We start from the raw sequence: 19,088 nt of genomic DNA on the forward strand, positions 1-19,088 counted from the left end.
GGTTTGGTTTTTTGCTTTAAGACTTTTTGGTCTGTAACCTACAAGTAAAATAAAGAGCATGTGAAGAAATTGAAATAAATGGAGAGTGAGAATTTTTGCCGTTCACCGGATCCTCGTGTTTACTTATTAGCATTTATCACGTGATAAGTGATGCATATCGAAAGGATATAGAATTCTTTGACGAGGCAAATTCTCTGTCGAGGAAAAGACCCTCCACAAAAGTATTTAGAACGGAATCAACTCTCAATCCTGTGAAACGAGAGTAAAAATAACAATAAAGGGCAGATTAAGAGCTAGCTTTTGGAGAGAGGTTTCGAAGTTGTCACCTCTTTCAGCATTGAAATAAGAGTACCGCTAGATTAAGAGCTAGTTGATAATTTTTTATGAATTAAGACGTAAATTTGAAAGTGACAAGATATTACCACCAATCAAGCTCGATCCAGACACTCATCTAACTAGTACTTAATAAAGAAAATGACTTCTTTTTTTTCCACCTCTTTATGTCTAACGAATCTTCGTCGAACTATAGCATACCCTTTTACTTTCTAGTTAGAAACGACACGGACTCAATCTTCATACTATCCTTTCCTTGGTTCTTCTCAATTCAATCATTGTAATTATAAAAGCACAAAAGATTTGAAAAACAGCAAAATAAAATTACCAATAAGATATTCCATTTCGATTTAATCTTCAAATTTGAATGCAATAAAACTCTTTTGATGGTGTGAAAATAACAAGAGAGTTGAAAATTCATTAAACCCTTCACTTCTTGTTAAAGCTAGACTGAGCACCTTTTAAATCCTCGAATTCGTAGAGAAACTCCTGTTATCTCACAACTTAAAAGTGATAAGATTACTTAACATTTTCACACCACATGACAATATATCATCACCAAATCTTCACATCGCATGACAATGTATCATCATCAAACAAAAGTTTCTAATAAACTTCGAAACAAATTTGTTCAGCTAAAAATTGTAGAAACCAATGCTGGTACGAGAGTAAAAGGAAATAATAAGACAAAGTTTTATCTTTATACTAATTATTTTTTTAATTATGTTTGGTATTTTTATGTAATTAATAGTTGAAAATAAAAATGAATGTGTGGCGATCAATTTCCGAAAGTAAATAGGACGCAGCGCTCGACATAAATAGTTTTCCTTTGCTGATGTATACCCATAAAAGTAAGCCATTTTTTAGTGTGTCAAGAAAATGGAATTATACATCACATGTCATTATATAGTTAAGGGGTTTTTTTTTAAGTTTCCATCTAATTGTATAATGGTGGTGTTATTCACATATCTATTTTTACAACCCACACTCTTGTTAATTTTTGTCTATTGATTTTTTTCAATTCATTCGATATGACTACCAAAAATTGAAAAGTAAGTGTGTGGATTATACACCAGAACCCAAACACTCTTGTTAATTTTTGTCATTTTCTTGAATTCATTCGATCTGACGACTAAAAATTGAAAAAACAGTGTAAGAAATAAAATAAGTATGTGGATAATACAATTCTGGTGTAACAACACGCGTCGTGCGAAAACCAAAGAACACGTCGGATTAGTGTAAACGCAAAGCCATTACACATTGACTTCCAATCCCTATCTTTCTCTCTCCCTCGCTCCGATTCGTTTCTCTTTCCTTTTATTTTATTAGTGCTTTTCACACGCTTCGCTTTCCCTCTCTCTCTGCCAAGGTACGTTTCTTGAACCGAAACCTCATTCCCCAGTCCCTCCCTCCCCCTCTCTCTCTCGCGACTGATTGGCTGAAAGCATTCGCCATTTCTCCCTTTCGGTTCTGTTTTTTTCGATTTTGTTTGCGAACAGAGCAGAAATTGATTTTCTGCAATTTCTGGATTTGTATTTTGGTTTTGCGTTTTGTTGTGCGTGGATTGGTGGTGGTAATCACAGTCTCTCTCTCTCTCTGTCTCATGAAATCTAGGGTTTATGCGAGCTCGTCATGGCTGATACCAGGAGATACGCCCCCAATCAGCATCTAGGTCAGCTTTCTCTCCGTCTTCTCTTCATTTCAAGTTTTGTTCTGTCAATTTTCTTTATGTTTTTTTGGTTTAAAATTCGGATTTTTCAATTTTTTTTTTTCAATACTTAACTCGACAATAGTTGTTTTCATGAATGGCTGTGATTTTTTTGTTTATTGGAATAATTATTGGGCGTGATCATTGATTGACACTTCATGCATGCGTGTAGTACTTTCAATTTTTCACATTTGATGAAAGAATTAGTGTGGATGGATTAACTGAGTGAGTAATCTTGTGATGGAATGCTATTGCAAACGCCGGAAGTAATCTTGTATTGCATTGTAAGTGCATTGAGTTGTATCGTCTCTGTGTCGCATTTCGTCAGGTACATCAAGTGTATTTGCTTATGAAATTGGGATTCCGAAAGTGTTTGTTTATGTCTAAGTAGTTGCTCGGCTTCGTTTCTTCCCCTGTATTGTTTTTTATTATTTTAGTTTTTATGATCTTTTAATCTGTTGGTACTTTTGGGAATTTGACAGACCTTGCCCAGATATTGCAAGAAGCAAAGAACCGTTGGCTTCGTCCAGCTGAAATTTGTGAAATACTTCGCAACTATCGGCATTTTGAATTGACCACAGATCCGCCCGTCAGGCCTCCAGGTTGACCCTTGCATGTTTGTTTTCTGAATGATTCTTGATAACTACGTATTTTGTTTGAATTTGTTAAGCTCTATCTTCAGTTAGTTGGGCTGTTATATTTTTTCTTTGGTTTTACTTATTTTCTAGTTAAAGTAGGAAAACCATTTTATGAATTTTTCGGAGATGTGCTTCATTTACTTGTAGAATATGAGAAGGCCAGATACTGCCATAAGAAACATTTTTTGGTTGATGAAACATTTCTTTTTCAGTTTTCCCTGGGGTTGCACATTCTGTTATTTTCTTTTCAAACGTCGTTCCCAGTTATGTTTAAAGTACTCGTTATTGCTCAATTATCATTATTTTTACTATTTAGTATGGGTTAAGATGTGAAACAGTTGGACTGGTATTTTCTGTTTCTCATATACATAATGCAGGTATTCCACATGTCATATCTTAAATTGCTTCATTTAATTATCTAATTCTTCCTTTACCATTGTATGCCTAGAATCATCCCAAATGATCATTGGTCATTTGGGCATTTGTTACTTCAGATGGATCACCGGTATTCTTTCTTGGTATATGCAAACAGAAGCTAAATTATGTTCGCTTTTTACAGCTGGTTCTTTGTACCTGTTTGATCGAAAAGCACTTCGATATTTTCGTAAAGATGGTCATCGCTGGAGGAAGAAAAAGGATGGAAAGACAGTAAAAGAAGCCCATGAAAAGTTGAAGGTGTGCTGTTCAATCTATTATTAGTAAGTACACCTTTAGGGGTTGGTCCTAAGAGATAGGGTTGAGTCGTTGTCTGGTTTATGTCTTCCGTACCCGGATCCTCTGTCTTTTGGTGGTCGTAGTTTGCAGGTAACCTAGATACCACAGAAGTGATGGATCAATACGTAGGTTTCATCGTACATTTTGTTGGTACGGCAATGTTAGTCACTTTAATAGACTATTTTTAATTTTAAGACATGATTCATAATTCTATTTTGTAATTGCAAAGATCAAAGTAAGTAGAGCATCCATGGGTCATATGTTATGATTATTGCTTTCAACTGTTCAGAGTTCATTGAGCATTGAATGTCTCTATAGTAGACCTTAATTTGGGGTCACTTGAGCACCCTTAGTTTTTAAGAAAATAAAACTTATAAAGAATAACAATATTTTTTCTGAATCCAGTGCTGGGTGTTGCAAATGTGACACAAATGGTAAATTCTTAATTTATCTACTTTGGAAGCTGTTGGTCATTTAGGTTCTTTTATCCCCGTGTTTAAACATTCTTTTTTGTTTTCATTTGTTCTTTTAATAGGATAATGTAAAAGGTTATTTAGTTTCTTCTCCCTTTATCTATTTAGATATCACTAAGTTTGTCTTTCTGGTGCTCAAATTTTTATATTCAAGGCTTTATTGTTAGCTATGATTTGACCTTTTCAATTTTTGTGCATTGTAAAACTGATAAACTTTCTTCTGTAGTGAGTTTAGTCGCTTCAATTATTTTGGCTTGTATGGTCATTGGTATTGGTACTGCTTGATATTTAGCTCTCTGTTGGTTTTTGACATTTTTTAGGCTGGCAGTGTAGACGTACTTCATTGTTACTATGCCCATGGGGAGGACAATGCAAATTTTCAACGGCGGAGTTATTGGATGCTTGACACGTGAGTTTTCTGTTTGAAGCTGTAAATTAGGTTTCGATTAGGTTGCATAAATTCCATTAACCACCCCTCTGGGAAAAAAAAAAAATCATTCATGCCCAAGAAATGATGTTTAAAATTGCAATCTCAATATATCTTCAAGTCATAAGAATAAGTTATTGTTGGCCAATAAATACTCTGTTTTCTTTGTTTGCAGGCATTTACAGCACATTGTTCTTGTGCATTACAGAAATGTGGAAGAGGTACGTACTCCTACAGTTTTTTTTGTTTAAAATTTGTGCATGTGTATCTGCGCACACATTGCAGATAGGATACAGATGCCCAGACAGTTATTATTATTTTTGGTTTTTAAAATAAGACTTGCTGTCCCTCCTTGCTCTTCACAGGCAAACTCAGCTGCCCGTATGGTTCAAACATCCTTTGGTTCAAGTCCACTTCAAACATCCTTTGCTTCAAGTCCAGTTCATACATCCTTTGCTTCAAGTCCAAACAGAGTTGAATTGGGTGGACAAACATTATCGAAAGAATTTGAGGATGTGGATTCTCGGAGAGATGCAGGAACTTCATCTGTTGAGCAACCGATGTTTGGTTCCTTTTCTCATAATGCTTCTTTGCTTCCTCAACAAGTTGGAGGTAAAATGCGTAGCTGCAGATGCCTTTTCGTTTGTGTTTGATTCGTTCAATCAGTTTTTGACATTTTTTAGAGTCTTGCAATATCTTTTCTGTTTCTACTTTTACTCATTACTGCTGGACATTCCATGGTTCCATTTTGTTAAAAAAAAATGATATCATCGCATTTTTTTCTTTTCTGTTTCCTGATCACATTTTACTGCCTCTGGTCTTTTAACAGTAACATGCACCATCCATTTTATCAAACTCCGCTTCTAGACCTCTTTTAGGTCCTATTTTCATGTTGTGGTTTTTTCCATTTTATAGACGAAACTCATTGAGTAATGCTGTTTTTTACGCATATAAAAATCGTATTTGTTTCAATGATTTTGATTTATCTTTTGCAATAATAAGTTTCCAAAAATGAAATATGTGACCAGGTGTCTCTGGTGCTTTTCAGGATTTCCTGAGTCATTCAGGGATCCCTCTAGTACATGGTATGGTGGACCTAAATTTGATCATGGTGCTGGATTATCTGCCTGGCAAGGAATGGATAGCTCAATGAGAAATGAGCACATCATGCATGGCCAAAACCTTTTTGTTGAAGAACCTAACAGAGCTGACTTTATAACTCTTAAGCTAACAGATGCTAAAGTGGATGCTCATAGTGGAGTCAAAGATGTAACTTGTGAAGATAGGTTGACCACTAACATAGATGTCCAAATTGTCTCAGCACCTTCTCAAAGAGAAGATCAGGTCTGTTTTCTACAGTCACTTTCCTTCCCACTGTCTATACCTAATTAATTTAGTTTCCTAAATATCTTATTTTGCATTTTATGAGATAGTGCTCTGTTGTAGAATATGCATCTTTATTTTTGAGATTGATGAGTAGAATTTAAATTTCAACGGTATTGTAGTATTAGACTATTAGTTGACAACTTGACAGTAATATATATGAATGTGAACACTCGCACTCACACACTCAGAACCCCCTTTAGTAGCATAAGTTACCACAATAGACTACTACACTGTTGAAGAAAAACGAGACCTAAATCCTAAATATTTCAATTTGGATAGCTAATTGAACTTAAAACTTTTAATAATGCAAGTAATGAGAATTGATTTAAGCCAACCAGGATTTTTCATTGTGTGGGGTAAGTGGAGTACCTGTCCCTATTCCACAGATCATACTGATCCATGTATGAGGAAAATTGTTATCTAATGCTATCGTGTGCATTTTAGAATGCCTCAGAAGTTGATCACAAGTACAGTCATGCACACTTTTTCCTTTCCCTCTCTTTACTCAGTGACTGATGTGATGTATAAACATGTATTGTCATATGTCTTGGAAACATTGACTATACTAATGTGTATGTTCTATTAGGTTGCTTTTGAAAGTCAAGTATCAGATTGTCTAAATTTATTTTTCTTGTACTATTTCTCTCTCAATTTATGCACTTCACTTTTTAAGGTTAGTGTTTCGTGTGGTGGGAATTTTCTTAGTGATACTTGAACCTTCTTGCAGGTGCCAAAGGAGCATGACTTCAATGTGCTTCATCCTCAGGTTCAAGATTATTCTGATCCTCAGATTGTAGTAACTCCTTCCAACCAAGTTGAAGAGAATAGAGATTGTCGTGTGCGTAATGAACCAGTGGAACTGAAGAAACTAGACAGCTTTGGGAGATGGATGGATAAAGAAATTGGTGTGGATTGTGATGATTCCTTGATGGCTTCCGACTCTGGTAATTACTGGAGTACATTTGATGCTGAGAGTGGTGATAAGGAAGTGTCCAGTTTATCACACCATATGCAGTTGGATATAGAGTCACTGGGTCCTTCTCTTTCCCAAGAACAACTATTTACTATTTCTGATTTTTCACCAGATTGGGCTTATTCAGGAACTGAAACAAAGGTATGTATACAGTTCGTATTTTTGTTATAATTATTTATTTATTTCTATAAAAAAAATGTACACAATACATAAGACATTGACATTGTTCAGTTTTTGCCTCTCCTCCTTTTCAGGTTTTAATAGTTGGCAGTTTTCTGGGAAGCAAGAAGGATTGTGCTGAGACTAACTGGGGGTGCATGTTTGGTGAAATAGAAGTTTCTGCTGAAATTCTATCTAACAATGCCATTAGATGTCAAACTCCTCTGCATGCTCCTGGGCGTGTTCCATTCTATGTGACCTGCAGAAATAGGTTAGCCTGCAGTGAAATTAGGGAGTTTGAATACCGTGAAAAACCCATTGGAATAGCCATCAACAGGTTAAGAGATGATGAATTACACTTTCAGATACGACTAGCAAAATTGTTGAGCTTGGGCTCAGAGAGGAAGTGGTTGATATGTGCTGTTCCAGATTGTGATCAATGCAAGCTCAAAAGTTTCATATTTTCAATGAGAAGCAACAGTGAAAGTGATTGGGAAACAATTGATGGGGCTTCTGTGGCATGCGAAAGTGACCACTTGAGCCGTAGGGATGTCTTGATTCAGAATTTGTTGAAGGATAGACTCTGTGAATGGCTAGTATGTAAAATTCACGAAGGAGGCAAAGGAACACATGTTCTGGATAATGAAGGCCAAGGTGTTCTACATTTGACAGGTGCTCTTGGTTACGAGTGGGCCATAGGTCCCATAATTGCTGCAGGTGTCAGTCCCAATTTCAGAGATGCTCACGGAAGAACAGGGCTTCACTGGGCATCATATTTTGGAAGGTACGGTTGCTGTTATAGATTCTTCTCTTTTATATGTCCAATCATATTCATCATCTACTTGCAATATATATGGAGTGATCAGTATTAAATTCAAATACTGCATTTCTAGGCTCATTGTTCTCTTGATATTGCTTTAGTATATAAGATTAAGTGAATGTTATCTTACCTTTTCTGAGGATGGGTAAAAGGGTCAGCTATGCCATCTTAACGCTTTATTTATGCAACATGGATAGATCTCTATGTAACACTAATCTCTTAATTTTTTTTAATCCTTTTATAGAGAGGAAACTGTCATTGCGTTACTTCGATTGGGTGCCGCTCCAGGAGCCGTCGAGGACCCAACATCTGTGTTTCCTGGCGGACAAACTGCTGCTGATCTAGCCTCGAGTAGAGGGCATAAAGGGATTGCTGGATATTTGGCAGAAGTGGATTTAACCAGTCACCTGGAGTTGTTGACCATGAATGAGAATAGAATGAACAATGTTACCGCAACTATTGCAGCTGAGAAGGCCAAACAGACAGCAGAAGTTTCTGCATCTGATGTTGCAGTAGATGAGCAACATTTTCTCAAAAACCCTATAGCAGCTGTTAGGAAATCAGCTCATGCGGCTGCTCTAATTCAAGAGGCTTTCAGGGCTCGTTCATTTCGTCAGAGACAGTTAACCAAGAGCAGAACAGATATTTCTGAAGTTCAGTCTCAGGACCTTGTTGCACGTCGTTCCTTGAAGAGAGTCCAGAAGTTCGCTCACTATGAGGATTATCTGCATGTCGCAGCAGCTCTGAAGATCCAACAAAACTATCGTGGATGGAAGGGAAGAAAGGATTATCTGAAGATTCGTGACCGTATTGTTAAAATTCAGGTACCTCATCTTTTTGCTACTAATTGCGCATCGCTTGCTTAGTTATGTTCCAGACTAATGTTTTTCAATTGTGGGCACGCATTGACTGCACAATGCGTTTTCCGACCCTGCATGTTCACAATACAATGTGTCACAGTTATCTATTCTTTGAAATACTGTGACCATTTGAATTTTTGTTTTTGTGGGACTTGGGTGTACCTTCAGTATAGATGGTGCTCTAAATCACTGACTCTGTTTGTTGCTTTTAGGCTCATGTGAGGGGACATCAGGTTCGGAAGAATTACAAAAAGGTTTTGTGGTCTGTTGGTATACTTGAAAAGGTTATACTGCGTTGGAGGCGAAAGGGAACTGGTTTGCGAGGATTTCGGGTGGAAGGGCCTACTGAAGATGCATCTTCAGAGGTTAAGAAAAATGATGACTATGAATTTCTTAGTGTCGGTCGGAAGCAGAAATTTGCTGGGGTTGAGAAAGCTCTCGCAAGGGTAAAGTCCATGGCTCGTCAGCCAGAAGCGCGTGAACAATACATGAGGCTACTTTCAAACTTTGAGAAACTTGAGGTAACCTTTCATTGTATATGTATTAAAAAATATACATGCGCAAATGCAAATGTATAGATAAATCTTCAAAATTCGAAATGCGGGGGGACTTTTCATGGAAACTGGAAGAGCTTCCTCCTGTTTTTTTCAGGAATAATTTCTCCAACGTAGATCGTGCGCGCTATAATGTTTTCCTGTTTATTCGAAAGTTGATGTATATTTTCATTATCAACAGATGGCGGACGGGGAGAACCAGGCCTCGAATCAAAATGAAAGTTCCGACGAAAAAGTTATAGATGTTCTGCGTGCACTCACTGAAGGTCAATGATCAACTTCCACCATGTCAAGTAATTGAATGGATTAAACCAAAGGCTGTATGGCACTATTTTTGTCGCCCTACCCGTAATATTTTCGCCTGTATGTAACGGCCGTCGTGGTTTTTTTACCGGGGAAATTTTGTCAATTGCAGGAAGGATGGGAGAAATGGGAAAAAGCATAATTGTATATGGCACAGATTTCCTTTTTCCTTGCTTAACCAGTAGTCAAGTTTTATCTGACCTAGTTTTCTAGGGTTCTTATGAAACGTGGGCAGCTGATGGTCAAAATTTCAGAGTAGTTGACAGGTTTAAAGTTTACCAATGGTGCTATATTTTACAGTTACCATGGGTTTGTTTTCCATAAATTATCGTAAAATTACAACCCATTTGGTGCTGTATAGTTTACACTAATTAATCTAAATTGCGGAGAGCACATTGCAATAGCTAACTCGGCTCAGTTTAGGTTTACATTTCAATTCTTTTTCCATTAACCACTTTTTTTGTGACAAAATATTTAGTGGGAGGGGAAGTTATCTCATCTCAGGGTCAGGGGGTGAACCATAAGTTTCTTTGAGGACATAAGGAGTTTTCGCTTTTTTTGAATGAAAAACGTTGCAGACTCTGAGTCGTTGATAAACGATTCAAATTCACAGTTTAACAATATAAATATCAAGCTAGTGGCCCTTTACCACATTGGTGAAAATATGTTGTGCCTTTGTATGACAACGTGGATTCAAATTTTATCGGTGGTTAATTTAACATCTAACTTACTAACGCGCTAGACTCAAAAAAAAAAAAAAAAAAAACCAATATAAACATCGAAAATGTATAAAAATTGATGAGCCTACCACATTGTCTTGTGAAATAGGAGGAAGTGGAGCAGAGGCAGAGAGACCCTTCAGTTTCGGTATCAAACCCACAAGTCCCGCCGGACTGCGCTCACCTCTCACACGGTCACACCCGGTATCCGGCACGGCGAAGCTCAGCTTAATCCCGTAGATCCAATCCAACGGCCCTAACCCTTTCAGTTCGTCTGTATTCGTCACGCTCGTATAATGCGTGCAGTCCAAGATGCTCATGCCCATGAACTTCACCGTATCGTATCCCGTAAAACAACACGGTGGAGAAACAGTAGCAGCAGCAGCAGCAGCAGCAGTCGTACTAGTACTATTAGCACCGTTGGTTAAAAATCCTCCTGGATTGGTGGTAGGAGTAGCCAATCCGGAACCGGAACGGAAAATCCAAAAGGCGTTGCAGGAGTCGCAAAGCTCGTCGCAGGAGTGGCCGGAGAAGTTGAAGCAGAGGGACTTGTAGTTGTTGAGGACAGGGGAGTCGACGGAGCAGTTGAGGAGGGTGAAGACAGTGTCGGAGGTGGGCGGGATAGGAGAAGAGAGAGAGTGGGGAGGAGTTCGAGGTGGAGGGATAGGAAAAAGAGGTTGACTATGGAGATGAGTGGTTTTGACCGAGACCATCACATTTTCGATGCGTGTGAAAAATGAAAAGATAGGCCATCTCCAACCGATCAGGCCAAAAAATTATAGGATTAAAAATAACTTGTTTTGATATGAAAATTATCTCTAATCGAGAGTTAGGCCAAAAGACTCATGGTCCCTACCTGACCAAAAATGGGAGAATCGGCCAAAGGGCTGGCCAAGAGCAGTCAACCTTTCAGCCCTACAGCCCAGCCCTCTAGCACCAGAATGTGAAGCTTTACATTTTGTTAGCTCTTCAATTCAGCCCATTTGAATGGCAATGGCTAGCTGCTTGTCATGTTTTGAATTTTTTTTTTTTGACGAATTTAAAAAAAAAATTCTTATTTTTTTCCTATAAATACCTAAGCCATTCCTACACCATTTCTCACATATTTTTCACCATTCCATATTATCTAACCTCATTTTATTTCAATTCTTCACATTCTATTCTCTTACCTCTTTCAACAATCTTTCCTTTAATTTTTTCAATAATTTTCATGTAGCCACATCTGCAATGAAAGGAAGGGCTTGGACCCAAAAAGAAGATGAAGCTCTTTGCAGGGATTATAGATGGGTCTCAGAACATAGTGTCAATGGTAGTTCTAAAAAAAGTGAAGGTGTATGGAGGTGTGTGAATTCTAACCCAATATCCAGCCAATTTATTAACATTGGAAGCTGAAGATAAGAAGTGTCACGTAGATAAGAATCCTATCTAAAATGTGCACAACCAATTACATCTCGACACGTGGCACTCAAAATCATATCCGAAAAATTATTAAGAGTACATAAAGATAAGAAATCTGGAGAGTTACTCACTTTAGTGATACATATCACTCAAAATCCTATCCAAAAAATTATTAAGATTATATAAATATATGAAATTTGAAGGCTTATTCATTTGGCGACAAGTGACACTCAAAATATGTTCAAAAACCTTATTTTAATATGGTAGTTTAATTTAAGTAACCATATTAATTCAATTAAAATAATAAATTATGTTTGGCCTATGGCCCTTTGGCCTCTTCGGTTGGAGATGGTTTTTTGTCAAAGCGCTATGCTTGGCCTATGACCCTTTGGCCCCCTCGGTTGAAGATGGTATAAAATATGGTCTTAACACTTTTCATTAAAATATAATTTCTTGCAGGATTATAGAGCTAAAGGAAGCCCTTTGACCCTTCTTCGGTTAGATATGGCCTTAGTTACTGTGGCTGTGATGGGATCCACAAGTTGAAAAACAGGGAAGAAAGCATAGCGGCTTCAGCGAGGACATGGAGTGAGATTGGTAGTGTGAGTTTATAACTAGACAAAGTACGTTATTATGATAATTGGTTGTATCGAGAATTTGAGTTTGGCTCTCGACTCATGGGGCACATCCCACTCACCATGGTTATGTGACAAATAACAAATGATTTGTTAAGTTCTAGGGTAAAAGGTTTTGTCCAAACCATTCAAACCGACCAAATCAAATTCATATTCAAAGAATTATTTGGGTTAGGGATGTTAAAAGGAGAGATGTTAGCAGCGTGGTTTGAAATTTAGAATCCACTTGCGCTTCAAATGTAAGACTAAAAACATGGCTTTGGGGCCCTTAAAAAACATAGGAGACATGCGGTGAAGGTGGATCGAACACCTGACCTTCAGATCTTCAGTCTGACGCTCTCCCAACTGAGCTATCCCCGCCACTTGCTAAGTTCTACATAAACTTACTTCATAACACTTTGCATTACACTTTAACCCCTCACCCAATAATACTCCCACAACCAAATGCTAGCTTTTCTGTGTTGCCATTGCTGGCTTCTAAACTAAAAACATGATATGCTAGGCACATATTTATCTTAGTATTGATATTTAGAATAAAGAGCAATGCTAAGGATACTAAATTTGAGGACTAAATACGCAAACAAAATGATGTGTCACCAATAAGAAAAGGCTAATTATATTAACACCCCATAAATTGTTGAATAAACCCCACATACTCAATACACCCCATATTTGCCTTTTCCCTTAAAAATTATCTAAATACACCCCACATACTTTCCCATAATACCCCCACACCCCACATTCTCAATATACATCTTATATTTTGTACATACACCCCACATTTTCTTTACACCCCACATTTCTCAAATCTTATAACACTCATTTTTAATTTTCAGGGATTGAATCTAACCATTTGAACGTTTGATTTGTCGAAATATTTCAAATCATCTGAACGTTTAGTTTACCGAATGATTTCAAAATGATGATTTGAAATCATCTTAGTATAGTTTCAAATCATCTTATTCAACTTCTAAAAACCCTTAAAAATGAGCCGTGGTGTTGAGTCTTTTCGAGTAAAAAAAAAGAAAAAAAAAAAGACTCTCTCGTTACTGCTAACAAAGAATGCTTCTATATATGTTTCACAAGTCTTTAGACTTGTCTTGAACAAAATAAATAAAGACCCTCTCTCTGCCAATGATCCAGGTGTAGAAGTTAATTAATAAATCAAAACTGAATCGGTCTCAGATTTCTTTAAATATAGGCCATGTCTCTCCTCATTTTCCATTGATCATCTCCCAGTGACAAGAAAAGAAGAAGAAAAAAGAAAGAAAAACTCACAATGAGAAACGTACGTCAATCAAACGGCTAAAGATTGAGAGTAGGAGTTCATGTGGAGAATGGCCATCGTCAATTTGTAAAAGTAGTATATAACTCTAGCACTAATACGACTCATGTTACTGGGTTCGCAAGATTAATATGAACCCTAAAAGATGAATATGAATATATAGAAGTTTAAATAATGCAGCAAACGCAAGATTAAATAATTATTGATGTCATCGAAATCACTAAAACAATGAAGAATGTGAAGTCTTATCTCATGTAAAGCTTCAGAAACATCGATTTTGTATTCCATTCGTCAAAAACAATTTTTCTCAATCAACATGTTTATAGTTTCATTGGTTAGAGTTTTATTCAACAATGGAAGATGAGAGGGTTTTGATCGTTGAGAAAATAAATAATGATTTGAGGTGTATTTATAAATTTTTATTTTTTTAAAACCTAATAAGGTCAAAATTGTCATTGCATAGTGAAGTAAATAAGTCATTTAATATTAAATTTTAATATGGGGTGCATTCAATATTTTGTGGGATGCTAATATAAAAAGCCATAAGAAAAACACGTTTATCAAAGTTTAAATAATCAACAAATCAGTCCTTAATTTTCAAAACTGTCTCCAAATTTATAATTTTCAAAACTTTGTCTTCAAATTTATAGCATTACCCTAGAATAAAAGATCCAAGAAATAAACCAATTCAGCTTAACCAGTAGAACTCGCCACCCCCTCCCTCATGGGCATGAAAAACACACAGAATCGATCCGCACACATGATATTATTGATAATATGCTTCATTACTTAATTACACAAAGGGTAGCAGCAGCCACAGAAGCTACTACATATTTAGACACCAGTCACAAACAAAAGGCACATACTTCATGTTACACACTACTCCTTCATTCTTTCGGATATCTCCACAGTATTTAACATTATCAAACGTCTGTGAAGCGAAGGTACCCCTTCTTCGACGGGAGGTCCATAGTCTTGTAGCCCTGAGGGAACGTTTTCTTGGCCTCCTCCTCAGACACAGACGGAGAAATGACCACCGGATCCCCCGGCTTCCAGTTCGCCGGGGTTGCCACCTTGTGCTTGTTCGCCTTCTGCAGCGACTCCAACACCCTCACCACCTCGTCCATGTTCCGCCCCGTGCTCGCCGGGTACAGAAAGCTCAGCTTCACCTATAACCAAACAAATTAATTAACCCCAAAGTTTAGCCTTCGTACACACAATTACACATAATTAAGCTTCCATTGGGCCTAAGTACCTTCTTATCAGGCCCCACGATGTGAAGAGCGCGCGAGGGAACTTGGTTTCCTGAGGAGTCCTTGACATCCGGCTCCACCATGTTAAGTTGCTTAATGATCTCTCGTTTCGGATCTGCCAGAATCGGGTAGTCCACCTTGCACCCGGACTGCATAACACAAAACACGCATATGTATGTGTGTGTGTATATGTGTATTTTATATATATATATATATATATATATATAAACCACCCTTGCATATATTACATAACCAAAAAATGAGTGTTGGAAACACTAGCCAAAATTAGAGCGTCAATCGAACATATTGAATAATCAGAACTTACGTCGTAGGCTTCGATGTCCTTGATCCACTCGAGGTGAGAAGGCACATCGTCGCATGACAAACCCACAAGCTTCACTCCCTTCTCTCGAAACTTGGGAGAATACTCGGCCATCTTCCCGAGCTCCGTAGTGCAAACCGGCGTGAAATCGCCTACACGCACGCACATGCAACCACATAATCAAACTAATTAAGCAAATTAACAAGAGGAATTAGTAAGTAATTAAGGTTAATTACCGGGGTGGGAGAAAATGATGGCCCAGCTGTCGCCCAAGTAGTCGTAGAGCTTGATCTTTCCATGGGTGCTTTCAGCTTCAAGGTCTGGGATGGTGTCTCCAATGGTGAGTCCTGGCATCTTCACAACTAGTAACGGACGCAAACTGCAACTCTCTGTGCTTTGTGAGAAAAAGAAGGAGACATGTAGGGACTATATAAAGACTTGTGGGACCATTGCATGGGGAGAACGTGGCTAGGGAGTTGTCGCAGTTGGCCCCATGACACTGGTTTTGGGATGTTGCCACGTGTCCAATATGAAGACAACGTGGCAATTGGTTTCTGGATTAATGAGCGCATGGCAATCTCTTGAATTTTTATTATTCTTATTTTTATGTTATACATGTTATTCCCGTATCCTCAGCAACGGAGATGTAGCTCACATCGCTTTGCATGCGAGAGGTACGGAGTTCGATACCCCGCATCTCCATAAGTTTACAAATTTCTTTTATTTTTTGGCTTTTTTTGGCTTTCCTTTCCGGCGCAATATCTCACTTTTTCACTTACTCGGTCGCAGCTCAAATCGCTCAGCTGCTGAACGAGACACTCAGCCACGACTGCGGCGCCGTCCACACGGCGACTGAAGCACTCGATCGCCTCTCGTAGCTCCCCCAATTCCCTTACTATTTCCTCTCCATCTCCACCGGTAATTAAGCTTGCAACTCATGATAATACGCGATTTATGGCTTCTTAGTGGAAAATTGGGTCGATTTGTGTGTTAATTTGATACCAATGTTGATTATTGGCTCAAAAAATAGTCAAAAGTGAAACAATACTTTCGGCTACTTTTGTGGTAGTGGGTGTTGGTTGACATGCTGCATGTGGAAGACAAACAAAAATGGATGCACTTATGCCTAATTCTTTTGACTTGATGGGCGGCCTTTGACCATTGGTTTTTTTGGAGCCATTTTCTTTGGCTTTAAAAGGAGAAGCAGGAGCAGCCCGTAATATATGAGAGGAAAAAGAGCAAGAAGCCATTCGGCAGAGAAAAGAATTTTCTCAAATTGTTTTGCTTTGTATTTTTTGTTTTTTCCCTTCCTATGATAAACACTATTGTATGTTCTCATTGATTATAGTAGAATACTCTGTGGTCTCCAAACTGGATATAGGCATTGCCGAACCAGTATAAATCTTGGTATTCTTGTTGATATTTTTTTTTCATTTATCTTTTGTCAATTATTGTGATTTATTTTTTCACTCACACTTGGTTGACGCTTCCGCACAACAAGTGGTATGAAGAGCCCAGTTTCTTGAACAGTGAACTGCTACAGTATCTGTGAACGGTATTGTACCTGTGAAGAGTGCTGGTTTTGTGAAGAGTGCCAAGTAGATGGCTGGAGATAAATATGAATTTGTGAAGAATAAGGAGTCAGGATCGTCTTCATCGACACCTACATCCAATAAACATCCAACTACTACTACAAGGTTAGAGGTTGATAAAGTCAATGGCTCTAATAATTTTGGTATGTGGCAATGTGAAGTTATGGATGTGTTGTATCAACAAGAGTTGGATATGGTTCCGGAAGATAAACCAGAAGATATTGATGACAAGCAGTGGATGCGAATTAATCTTCATGCTTGTGCTACTATTCGATCGTTCCTTGATAAGGAGTTGAAATACTCGTATATGAAGGAAACTTCTGCTAAGGAGTTATGGACGAAATTGGAGGAGAAGTATATGACCAAGAGCGCAGAAAATCGTCTCTTCTTGAAGAAGCGACTCTTCCGATTTCAGTATCGTCCAGGTATTTCTATGCACGAACACCTCAATGATTATAATAAAATACTTGCTGATTTAGCAAACCTTATGTGAAAATTCCTAACGAGGATAAGGCACTATGTTTGTTAAATTCATTGCCTGATGATTATGATCATTTGACAACTACTCTGTTGTATGGAAAATCCGAGGTGAAACTTGATGAGGTGTCTACGACATTGGTGAATCATGAGTGTCGTAAGTAGGAACTGAAGACTCACAATTCACAAACCGAGACACTTGTTACAAGGGGTCGAACAGAGGAAAGAAAATTTGGGAAGCGAGGAAAATCTCGTTCAAAGTCACAAGGGAAGTTTCCTGCTAAAGATTAATGTGCTTTTTGTCGCCAAAAGGGTCATTAGAAGAAAGACTGCTCCAAATTGAAGAACAAAGAGAAGGAGAAAGCGAGTTCTGAAGCAAATATTGCAAAATCTGGAGATGATGATTTCGAGTTTGCTTTGGCTAGTTCATATGCTGATGGTCACTCCAAGGAGTGGATTTTGGATTCAGGTTGTACCTATCATATGTGTCCCATTCGGGAATGGTTTTCTAGTTTCGAGGAGTTGGATGGTGGAGTGGTTTTGATGGGTAATAATAATGCCTGCAAAACACAAGGGATAGGCAAAATCTATTTAAAGATGCATGATGGAATAGTAAGAGAATTAAGTGACGTTCGGTATGTACCAGATATGAAGAAAAATCTTATCTCATTGGGTGCATTGGAATCCAAGGGTCTCAAGATCACCATGGAGGGTGGAGTTCTTAAAGATGTATATGGGGCACTGGTGGTGATGAAAGGTACAAGATGAAATAACTTGTATTTCTTGCAAAGGAGTACAGTTATTGGTGGAGCAGCTGTCACCGAAGCTGCTGACGCATATAGCACAGACATCACGAGGTTATGGCATATGCGTCTTGGGCATGCTGGTGAAAAAGCGTTGCAAGGATTGGTGAAGCAAGGCTTATTGAAAGGTGCAAAGGCATGCAAATTGGAATTCTGTGAGCATTGTGTGTTAGGTAAGCAAACTAGAGTAAAATTTAGCACTGCTATTCACCACACTAAAGACATTCTTGATTATGTTCACACTGATGTTTGGGCGACCTTCCAAGAATGCATCTTGGGGAGGTAGCCATTATTTTGTCTCATTTGTTGATGACTTCTCTAGAAGAATATGGGTGTACACCATGAAGCATAAAGATGAAGTCTTGAAGATATTCTTGAAGTGGAAAAAGATGATTGAAACGCAAAGCGGTCGAAAGATCAAGACTCTCAAATCAAACAATGGGGGTGAATATAAGTCTGATATTTTCTCGAAAGTTTGTCAAGATGAGGGTATTGTGAGACACTTCACGGTTAAGGAGACACCGCAACAGAATGGAGTGGCGAAGCGTATGAACCGTACTTTGCTTGAGAAAGTCCGGTGTATGTTGTCTAATGCTGGTTTAGGCAAGGCATTTTGGGCTAAGGCAATTACTTATGCAAGCCATCTCATTAATCGATTGCCAGCTGCTGCGAACGAGGGAAAAACGCCCATGGAGGTATGGTCTGGTAAACCTTGTACTGATTATAAGTTTTTACACATATTTGGTTGTCCTGCTTACTATTATGTCAGAGAAAGAAAGTTGGATCCAATAGCAAAGAAAGCTCTATTTATGGGCTTTAGCACTGGCGTGGAGGGATACCGACTTTGGTGTCCAGATGAGAAGAAATTTGTTGTAAACAGAGATGTGACTTTTGATGAGGCTGCTATGGTTAATCAGAACAAGCATGAAGGTGAAATTGAAGCGACCGAGACCATGAGTAGCTCAAAGCAGGTGGAGTTACTGAAGACTCCAGTTGTTCCAGTAAGGTCTGATGTTACAAACACTAGTCTTACAGTTAATTATGATGATAAGGACAAAGATGATGAAGAGGAAGCACCTACCTAAAAGCCTCCACAACAACAAGACTATATTGCAACCAGAAGATCGAGAAGGGAAATTCGAAAGCCTGCTCGATTTACTGATATTGTAGCATATACACTTCCCGTTATTGAAGATGATATTCCATCCGCCTACAAAGAAGCTGTCATGAGTTCAGAGTGTGAGTTGTGGAAGAAA

General features: G+C 38.1%; 2 protein-coding genes, 1 non-coding gene and 1 pseudogene across 5 annotated transcripts; 1 reads left to right on the forward strand and 3 right to left on the reverse strand.

Annotated features, from left to right (window-relative positions):
• Nucleotides 1-1,597: 1,597 nt before the first annotated feature.
• Nucleotides 1,598-9,751, forward strand: LOC126595106 (calmodulin-binding transcription activator 3-like). Of its 3 annotated transcripts, XM_050261453.1 has the most exons (13): nucleotides 1,598-1,702; nucleotides 1,948-2,005; nucleotides 2,524-2,643; nucleotides 3,239-3,354; nucleotides 4,187-4,275; nucleotides 4,469-4,514; nucleotides 4,659-4,905; nucleotides 5,342-5,637; nucleotides 6,407-6,793; nucleotides 6,907-7,595; nucleotides 7,876-8,455; nucleotides 8,704-9,012; nucleotides 9,227-9,751. In XM_050261453.1, the coding sequence occupies exons 2-13, from the start codon at nucleotides 1,966-1,968 to the stop codon at nucleotides 9,317-9,319; spliced, it is 3,012 nt and encodes a 1,003-aa protein (XP_050117410.1). In that variant the 5' UTR covers nucleotides 1,598-1,702; nucleotides 1,948-1,965; the 3' UTR covers nucleotides 9,320-9,751. The 3 variants fall into 3 exon arrangements, with proteins under 3 accessions (XP_050117410.1, XP_050117409.1, XP_050117411.1); XM_050261452.1 differs by lacking the exon at nucleotides 1,598-1,702 and having other exon boundaries at nucleotides 1,722-2,005; XM_050261454.1 differs by lacking the exons at nucleotides 1,598-1,702; nucleotides 1,948-2,005; nucleotides 2,524-2,643 and having other exon boundaries at nucleotides 3,242-3,377.
• A 190-nt stretch (nucleotides 9,752-9,941) lies between these two features.
• On the reverse strand, nucleotides 9,942-10,806 carry LOC126595125 (uncharacterized; annotated as a pseudogene).
• A 1,581-nt stretch (nucleotides 10,807-12,387) lies between these two features.
• On the reverse strand, nucleotides 12,388-12,460 carry TRNAF-GAA (transfer RNA phenylalanine (anticodon GAA)). Its single transcript has one exon. It is a non-coding gene; the product is annotated as a tRNA-Phe (tRNA).
• A 1,672-nt stretch (nucleotides 12,461-14,132) lies between these two features.
• LOC126595127 (1-Cys peroxiredoxin-like) lies at nucleotides 14,133-15,903 on the reverse strand. Its single transcript, XM_050261504.1, has 4 exons — nucleotides 15,197-15,903; nucleotides 14,964-15,112; nucleotides 14,641-14,787; nucleotides 14,133-14,554 (listed from the first exon to the last, which is right to left on the reverse strand). Exons 1-4 carry the CDS (start codon nucleotides 15,312-15,314, stop codon nucleotides 14,309-14,311), a joined length of 660 nt encoding a protein of 219 aa, XP_050117461.1. The 5' UTR covers nucleotides 15,315-15,903; the 3' UTR covers nucleotides 14,133-14,308.
• Between the last annotated feature and the right edge of the window lie 3,185 nt (nucleotides 15,904-19,088).

This window comes from Malus sylvestris, chromosome 13 (genome assembly GCF_916048215.2).
Source record: "Malus sylvestris chromosome 13, drMalSylv7.2, whole genome shotgun sequence".
Taxonomy (NCBI): domain Eukaryota; kingdom Viridiplantae; phylum Streptophyta; class Magnoliopsida; order Rosales; family Rosaceae; genus Malus; species Malus sylvestris.

Bases quoted from the DNA above. Each gene is read 5' to 3' on its own strand.
- LOC126595106 (XM_050261453.1), top strand. From the start codon at position 1,966: ATGGCTGATACCAGGAGATACGCCCCCAATCAGCATCTAG. The intron at 3,355-4,186 runs GTGTGCTGTTCA...GACATTTTTTAG, and splicing joins AAGCCCATGAAAAGTTGAAG to GCTGGCAGTGTAGACGTACT. The intron at 8,456-8,703 runs GTACCTCATCTT...TGTTGCTTTTAG, and splicing joins ACCGTATTGTTAAAATTCAG to GCTCATGTGAGGGGACATCA.
- LOC126595127 (XM_050261504.1), bottom strand. From the start codon at position 15,314: ATGCCAGGACTCACCATTGGAGACACCATCCCAGACCTTGAAGCTGAA. The intron at 15,113-15,196 runs GTAATTAACCTT...GCGTGCGTGTAG, and splicing joins CATCATTTTCTCCCACCCCG to GCGATTTCACGCCGGTTTGC. The intron at 14,555-14,640 runs GTACTTAGGCCC...GTTTGGTTATAG, and splicing joins TCGTGGGGCCTGATAAGAAG to GTGAAGCTGAGCTTTCTGTA.